This window comes from Phalaenopsis equestris, unplaced genomic scaffold, assembly GCF_001263595.1.
Source record: "Phalaenopsis equestris unplaced genomic scaffold, ASM126359v1 Scaffold232356, whole genome shotgun sequence".
Taxonomy (NCBI): Eukaryota; Viridiplantae; Streptophyta; class Magnoliopsida; order Asparagales; family Orchidaceae; genus Phalaenopsis; species Phalaenopsis equestris.
Window position 1 is genome coordinate 384,804 of NW_018250322.1, and position 8,894 is coordinate 393,697.

The 8,894-nt window shown below is 35.7% G+C and overlaps 1 protein-coding gene across 1 annotated transcript in view; it reads right to left on the minus strand.

Moving 5' to 3' along the window:
- Positions 1-475: 475 nt before the first annotated feature.
- The window catches only part of LOC110038277 (protein ENHANCED DISEASE RESISTANCE 2-like), a 21,806-nt gene continuing 13,387 nt past the window's right edge, over positions 476-8,894 (minus strand). The window contains exons 2-3 of the mRNA XM_020743063.1: positions 5,422-6,386; positions 476-652 (exon numbers count right to left, since the gene is read on the minus strand). Coding sequence (XP_020598722.1) covers position 652; positions 5,422-6,362 — 942 coding nt within the window. The 5' untranslated portion in view covers positions 6,363-6,386 and the 3' untranslated portion in view covers positions 476-651. The remainder of the gene's footprint in view (positions 653-5,421; positions 6,387-8,894) is intronic.

Here is an 8,894-nt window from a genome sequence, read left to right on the forward strand (position 1 = left end):
TCATTTTGCCAATCCTAATCATGTAGCCATAAGATGTAAAGGATTAGGGCAAGATTTAAAAATTATTCTTTATATTAAAACATCATATGAATCTAATTTAATAATTTATATTTTATTTTCTTAATTAATACTTTTAATTGATAATAAATCTTTGTAGCCTTTTAGTCAATTAAATTATATATATATATAATTGATTAGGAGTATTTCGAGCCAAAACGAGTCGAACACGAATGAATAAATCTTTATTCGTGTTGTTCGTGTTCGGCTCATCAACTTAGCGAACTCTTAATGAGCCAAACACGAGCTGCTCGCGAACAATGAGCTGTTTTTGTTTTGACAGCCCTACATGTCATTCTAACATATGAATATTGACAATATACAATATGAAATAAATTTTATTTAATTTTCTAAGAAGAAATGGAAGGCATATGTCACATATCTAAAAAAAAAAAAAAAATGCATATATAGACATGAAGCACACAAGGAGCTGACATAACAAAGTTTTTTAGTAAACAATTTAAATAATAAAATTTTTATAAATGTAAATCTTAGAAATGATACATCTATCTCAGGAAATAATGAATAAGAGTCATACTTTGTTTGATCCTGCCAGCACGGTTTGATTCGGTGGCAGATGGCAATGGCAAAAAATCTGCATGCATGTAAAAAAAGAGAAATAAATTGAAAAATTATGCCTGACTAAGAAAAACATTAGATGGTAGAATGATGCAGTTCAAATTTATAACAAAGTCTTAAAAATCCAAAATAATTGTCTCTTCCCTTCTATTACAGGCTAATGGCTTCTGATGGGGTTTCCCACTTCTTATTAACCTATGCCTCAAATTCCCTCCAAAACAATTAATGAATGACATCATGCTACAATAGAAATGAACAAAATTAAAACCATTGGAAAACTTATCATTGAATAGGACACCTAAATTTTGTTTTTTTTATATTTATATCGCTCGAATCTTTCATATAACAGCTAAAAAATCATTATTTTAACTTTTAAAAAGTAAAATACAGTTTTTCATGCACATAAAAGGCGGCACATATGTAAAAAATTTAAGTGTTGGATACGTAAATACATAAAACTTGAGTGATATGTATGGCAATAATGATGTGTTGTCTAGCCATTCTATAACCAAAAAGACATGTATTAAGAGGTTTATATGAGAAGAGCAAATCACTTCATACAACACTCTGTAAACTAATCACATCAAGTTGATATAACAAAGAGCTTGGCGCTAGACAATATAATAGGATTAATGTATCAATAGCATCCATAAAAAAATGTGGACAGATGGGAATAGAAATGTTGGCACACTGTCACACTCCCCCATCTTCAAGAATAATTAAAAAGCTAATCATGAGAAATGAAGATTCTAGAGATGACCAGAATGCAGAGAACAATCCAAGGGACTCTAAAAGATTCCACGGTATTCTAGAAAAAACTAGAAAGAAGGCGAAGGTTCCAAGGAATTCTAAAAGGTTCCACATAATTCTAGAAATATGCTGAAAGAAGCAAGCTTCAAGAGAACTCTGGAATATTCTGAAAAATTCTAGAAGCATGTATATGTAAAGAATAATGTAGAACTATCCATAATATAGTATGTTTTAATGTAATCTAGAAGGTTCCCTTAGACTTGGGGAGGACTATATGCAAAAGTCCCTTCCCTTCATTTGTATTCATCCAAGAACCATCCAAGATTCCCAAGCATTCAAGTGTTATAATCACTTTTTCTTAGTAAAGTGTTCTTTTCTTCAATACTCCTCCCTACTCGTCTTCCTAGAGTGTTTTGTGCTAACAATTTCAAGCGTTATGAGGGTTAAGTTGATCTAGTGCCAAGGAGGAGTGCTAAAGCCACAAGGGTCACTTGAGATAAGTTAGCCCGTGACAGTTAGTATCAGAGTCCAAATTTCGAAGTTATGGCAAAGAGAGACAGAGAGCACATAATAAAGTCTGAAGCCAATAATATGGAATCATGTCAACAAGGGAGAGGTCAAGATCAATAAGAACCAGCTGAATCCAAAACCACATGGGCGGTTCAAGGAGATCATGCACAGCTTTGATTCGCGTCTCGCTCGGGTGGAGGTAATGAATGGCATGAGAGCCCATATATAGGATCTTGGTCAAAAGGTTGAAGGACTCGAGGAAGAGGACACACAATCCATTCGACGATCAGAGGCATGATGCTCCAACTGGAGGACTCCTTAAGAGACCAAATGACTCTGATGCGGGAGGACTTGAAGAGGGAGCTCTAGGAGGTATGAAGAGCCCATGAAGATGAGATGTGCGACATACATGCTAGTTTGGAGATATGTGGAGATATTTCGCTATGCAAGAGAGCACCAACAACATCCACCAACAATCATACTTTCGAAGCCAAACACATCAAAGTACCAAAACCTAAGACTTTTGGGGGAGCTCGCAATGCAAAGTAGACAACTTACTATGGGGGAGTCAACCAATACTTCGGAGCTATGGGGATTACATATGATGTAAGAATTCAATTTGCAACTCTTTATTTCTCAAACATTGCTATGTTGTGGTGGAGAATAAATGATGAAATATGCACCATATCCACCTTTGATGATTTCAAAAAAGAGTTAAAGGGGCAATTTTATTCCGAATATGCAGAGGATGAGGCTAGAGCTCGATTGTAAAGGCTCAAACAAGAGGGATCGATTTAGAAATATATTAGAGGGTTCACAAGCTTGGTTATTGAAATTCCTAACATGTCCGACAAGGATATTTTTTTTTAACTTCATGGATGGACTCCAACAGTGGGCAAAGACTGAGCTTAGGAAGTGCAGAGTGCAAGATTTTATCGCTGTCATCGCAATCACCGAAAGTCTGATTAACTATGCAAACAAGTCTACAAAGCCAAGGGATGAGAAGAACGTTGATGTCAAAGATGATAGAGATAAGGGCCAACACAAAAAAGAGACTAGCTATGAATCATCCTCATCCAAGTGTAAAGATAAGGGAAAGCAAAAAAATAATAAAATCAAGTCACAAAATAATTGTTTTTTTTTGTGATGGGCCACATTGGGCAAGGAATTATCCTCAGAAGAAGGCTATAAACTCTCTCCTTGCAAGTCATCAGAAGGAAGAAGGTGGTGATACAACGACACAAGTAGGGTTTATACAACTCTTGAATGCAATGTAAGCTCCAACTAAACTCCAAGCAAAGTGGTTACTTTTTATGGAGATGGTAATAGGCGTGAAGACCACTATAGCAATGGTGGACAAGGGTGTTTCTCACAACTTCATCTCCGCCGAAGAAGCAAAAACAAATGACAGAAGAAGGAGGCTCTATCAAGGTATTCAATTTAGCAGTAAGACCAATCCATGGAATTGCCAGAAGAGTAAAGCCCAATATTGAGTGTGGTTAGGTACCTTAGACTTCTCAGTTATTCCAATAGATGATTTTAAAGTTGTTTAAGAGATAAACTTCTTGGATCAAGCAAGAACATTCCCAATCCCTTTTGCCAATAGCATGTGCATTATGGAGGGCAACCAAACTTGCTTAGTACCAATAACATGAACTAGCAAGTAAGAAGCCAAAACACTATCGGCCATTCAATTCAGGAAGGACATCTGACGAGATAAGGAAAGTTAATTGGCTATTCTCCATGACTCCAATGAAGAAGGAAAACCCCAAGAAGACATGACAAGGAAAGTGATGGCAGTGCTTGAGTAATATAAAAGTGTTTCACCACCAGAATTACCAAATGAACTACTACCACCAAAGAGGAAGATAGATCAGTAGACCGAGCTGGAACCAGGAACTAAGCCGCTAGCCATGAAACCTTGTTGCATGGTACCCTCTCACCTACAACCAAGTATGAGAGAGAAAGCCCAACCTTCTTCAAATTCACCAAATCCTAGAACAAGCAAAAGGAGAGCTCGAGTCACATTACATATGACTTCGAGAAGAATGAAGAAGTAGACGGCCAAGAAAATGAGACATGAAGACACATGAAAAAAGAAAAAAAAACTAACAGTATCAAGTGGATTCCGCAATGAGAGCATTGCGAGCTTAAGTGGGGGAGAGTGTCACCACCATCTTCAAGAATATCTTCAAGAATAATTGACAAGCTAACCATAAGAAAAAAATATTCTAGAGAAAACCGGAATGTAGAGAGCAATCCAAGAGACTCTAGAAGATTCCAAGGCATTCTAGAAAAAAAATAGAAAGAAGAAGGTTTCAAGGAATTCTAGAAGGTTTCACATAATTCTAGAAATATGTTGAAAGAATCAAGTTTCAAGAGAACTCTAGAATATTCTGGAAAATTCTAGAAGCATGTATATGTAAAGAATAATGTAGAACTATCTGGAAGACAGTATATTCTAATGTAGCTTAGAACGTGCCCTTAGGCTTGGGGAGGACAATAAATAGAAGTCCCTCCCCCTCATTTGTATTCATCCAAGCACCATCTAAGGTTCTCAAGCATTCAAGAATTATAATCACTATTTCTTAGTGAAATGCTTCTTTCTCAAATACTTTTCTCTACTCTTTTCCTAGAGTGTTTTGTGCTTACAAGTCTAAGTGTTGTGAGAGTTAAGTTGATTTAGTGCCAAGGAGTGCTAGAGCCACACGGGTGACTTGAGATAAGTTAATCCGTGACAAGACGCTGAGAAAGGAGAAAAGGATAGGATTTGGACATTTTCTCTTCCCAAATAATCTCTAATCTTGGGCAAAAGCCAAAGTCTGGATTCGAAAAAGGCCGACCAGCTAGACTAACAGAAAACTGAATTCATCTTTTAGAGTAAGAATGAAGAAATGGTGAGTATGAGGCTGTTTAATTAGCTGGAAATGAATACAGTGTATTTGAATTAGTTCGAAGTTGTTTGATTTAGCGTAAAGTAAATGCATGAATTTGTATTTTTGTGCATTGTTTGAAAAAAAAATGAAATCACTGTAAAATATACTCGGTGATAGCGACAATAGCAGCAACAGCGACCAGTGGTTGTGACCCCTGTGGCGGGTAGTGGCAGGCAGCCTGCGGTGGCAGTAAGGGCAGGTGATGGACGCAGTGAAAATAGGCTACAGTTTATAGTGTATCTGAAATAACCTAAATCTAATGAATTCTGAATGCACAAGGTTTGAATTGCAAGGTGAATTTCTTTATCAATATTTTACACTGCATTCCATTTTCATCCAATCAAACGTCAGAGTTTAGAAACTCCTGAATTTGATGAACTTACACCGCTAATGCATGGAACCAAAAAACCCCGGTATAGATATAAAATAGCTCTTAAAATGGAATCATCAAAAAGAATTTCTTTAAAGATCACTGTTAAATAGAGGAAATGTTTCAGCTGTTGATAATCAAGAAAAATCTCCAAAAAACATTAACTGCAATTGAGATTTAACCAAAGTAAACAAAGGGCTAAAGAAAAAACTATTTTACCATTTATCCACAATCGCTTCACCATTTGTACTGTGAAGACTACCATTACTATTTTCGGACGAAGATACTGGCAAATCCTGGTTTCCGTGGTACAATAGCTGCGAGAAACCTTGCCCGATAGATCTCCATAATCTAGATGGCAACGAAGATTGGAGATTCGAAGGATTTTCATCCGAAGGGAGCTCATAGAGCGAAGCCGAATCTGGATTAAGCTCCGAAAACCTCACCGCTCCAAGAATTCTTTCAGGTAGCTCTGACACGGTTTGGCTTTCAATGAGAAACGCTAAATCAACCGTTAATGTTCTGATGTAGCCAAACGCTAAGTGAACGATTGCGTTGGCGACGACGGAAACTCCGATGTCCACATCAACTTCGATAAAATTTGGTCCGCGAAAATACTTACAGGAAACAGCTCGCCCGAGAATACAAATCGCCTGATCACCAACAGCAGTTTTAACAATCCAAGGTCCCTTCACGATATTGGCAATCAATTTTAGCCGCGAGTTTCGAAATGTATCGTCGCCGTTAACGAATATGTCCATTAAAGATCCATCTTGGATGGGTTCAGTGGCGATGAAGTATGCGATAGCACTGTAGTTATCCTTGCTTGGGAGCTGAAGATTGAAAGCCCAAACAAAAGGATTGGAGCCGCTGCTAACAGCTTTGTTGATAGCTTTTGTCACTCGATGGTGTGGATGGTTCAAAACCTCGCAAATTTTTTTGGGACCTTTGATCCAATCGAATCCAAGAGGTTTTAAGAGGAATTCACCGGCGGGAATTTTCTCTTTGCTTTGGAGATAATCGGGACCTCTTACCATGAATTTATCCCCAGGAGGAGTAGCCCAACCATATGGGCAGTTTTCTGGATCTAAAAGTGTAACTGAACCACCAGATTTAAGTTCATTTATCCAGGCATCTGCCTCGCTGTCAAGACTGGCCATCTGAACAACAAGACACCAAGATTCCTGCACAATGAGAGCCAAATAAATAAGCACCGTGGGCATAACTGTAATTACTAGTTTGTAGTATGAAAGGAGAAAAGTGTCAAAAGAGTCCTAACTCTTTGCATAGATTCATTTTAGTCATAAATTCTATCAAAATATAAATTTTATTCCCGGACTCTTTTAATATAGACTTCATGGAGAGCTATTTTGACCGCAATTTGAGAAGTTTGAGGACTAATTTGATACTTTTATAAACTCAGGGATGTAAACAATCAGGGGACTATTTTGACAATTTACACATTTTGAAAATGCCATATCAAAGACATTGAAGTTCATTCAGGCAAACAAATTTGATCAAAACTAAGAACGTTTGCCCATCAAACTGAAAAGTAAAAAAGATGAACTGGCTTACACTATAAACAGGAAATAAAATGAACAAATAAGACCAATCCTAAGAATTAGAAATTAGGCAGCCAATCGACAGTAACAGAAATAATCAAAAGTAAGCATTTGCAAGTAAAAGAAATATTAAATTCCCAACTTGCACTTATACCATCTACTAATGAGATTGAAGGACAGTTGATTGGGATTTTTATGCTTTACAGTTTAAACTATTCTTATTTAATTTGGTGGTTTCCCCGGAATGATTGCGGTTTGGGGATGCTATTCTTGCAACTCCTAGAGATGTTTTCGGTTTTCAATACATTTTCATTTGGGGCATTAAGATTCATATCACACAATTCGTATGTATTTACATATCTTGTACCTAAATATTCATATCTACATGCATACCACTCAAATCTTTAAAAGCGCATAAAAAATACCACCATCACCATCTTTTTAAAAGTAAAACACACCTATTCATGCATAGGTTTATGACACCAAGATGCTTATAAGTGTACCTAACAAATCTTGGGTGTTACATATGCAAATACATAAGAATTATGTGGTATGTAAGTGAATTATCCATATATTTTTAAACACTTACGGGTATAAAAACACTAGCATAACACACACCCGACTGCCTTTCACCAATCCTATGAATTACTATTATTGTTTATTGTGTGCTGTTGCGACTTCTAGATCCATCTTCAGCTATTGTGTTATGGATTTGAGATTTATCAATTTTTATGATCCGAGAATCTCTTGGCTTCTTAAAATTTTAATTATTTTAAAAATTTAAAAGATGCCTAATGAGTTGAGAAAGAAACTATTGGTTCCTACTTATAAGAATAAAGGAGATGCATAAGAGTGTGCAAATTATAGAGCAATTAATTTAATGTGTGATACATTAAAATTATGAGAGAAATTAATTGAACATAGGCTATGATGTGATACAAAAAGTTCTCAAATTGAGAGGTTTGATGGAAAAATATAGAGAATACGGAGGATCTACAAATGATTTTTATAAAAAAAAAAAACTTATGACAAAGTTCCAAGAAGTACTTTGGAGAATTCTAGAAAAAAAAAATAGTGATATTACTTATATTCAAGGCATTAAAGAAATGTATACTATAGCTTTTACTTTTGTTCGAACACAAGGAGGATTAACCAAGTACTTTCCTATTTCAGTTGGATACATCAGGGATTGGTTTTAAGCTCACATCTTCTTGCTTTAGTTACAGATGTTTTTACCGGGCATTTGCAAGAGGTTGTACCATGATGTATGTTTTTCGCTGATGATATACTTCTTATGGAAAATACTAGAGAATTTAGAAAAAACTTGAATTATGGATGTCAACTTTAGAGTCTAAAGGATTTCGTTTGAGTAGACCTGGAACTTATAATATTGAATGTAATTTTAGTAAAAGTAAATCTAATGATAGGGTTGTAATAATGAGTGATTAAGTCAATAAAAGAAATAAACATTTTAGATGCCTTAGTTCTATTGCTCAAAGTAATTGTGACATAAATGAGGATGTATTAGTAGAATTCTAAACTCGAATTATGGATGTTAACTTTAGAGTCTAAAGAATTTCGTTTGAGTAGACCTAGGACTTATAATATTGAATGTAATTTTAGTAAAAGTAGAACTAATGATAGGGTTGTAATAATGGGTGATTAAGTCATTAAAATGAGTGAGCGTTTTAGATGCCTTAGTTCTATTGCTCAAAGTAATTGTGACATAAATGAGGATGTATTAGTAGAATTCAAGTTGGATCGTTGAAGTGAAGGAATAAATCGGGCCTATTATGTGATAGAAAATTACCTTTTAGACTCCAAAGAAATGTTAATAAGCATGTGTTGACCTCACTTTTGGTTGAGGTCTAGAAAACTTCTTTAGTAGCCTAGGTCTAGCCATAGGACTTTCCTATTGACTAGTCTTAAAAAATTAGAAGAGGTATCTCACTATTAGAAATTCAAAGCCTTTCTCTTTGCTCAACTTGAAGTTTCACATATTGATCTTAACCTCTAGCATTTAGTAGGTAAGATCATTATAAGAGAATTCAAGAAGAGTCCCTATAGGATTACTTGGCTTTAGAATTGACCCTGGGTGTTGACTTGGAACTAGGATACACCATATCTTCA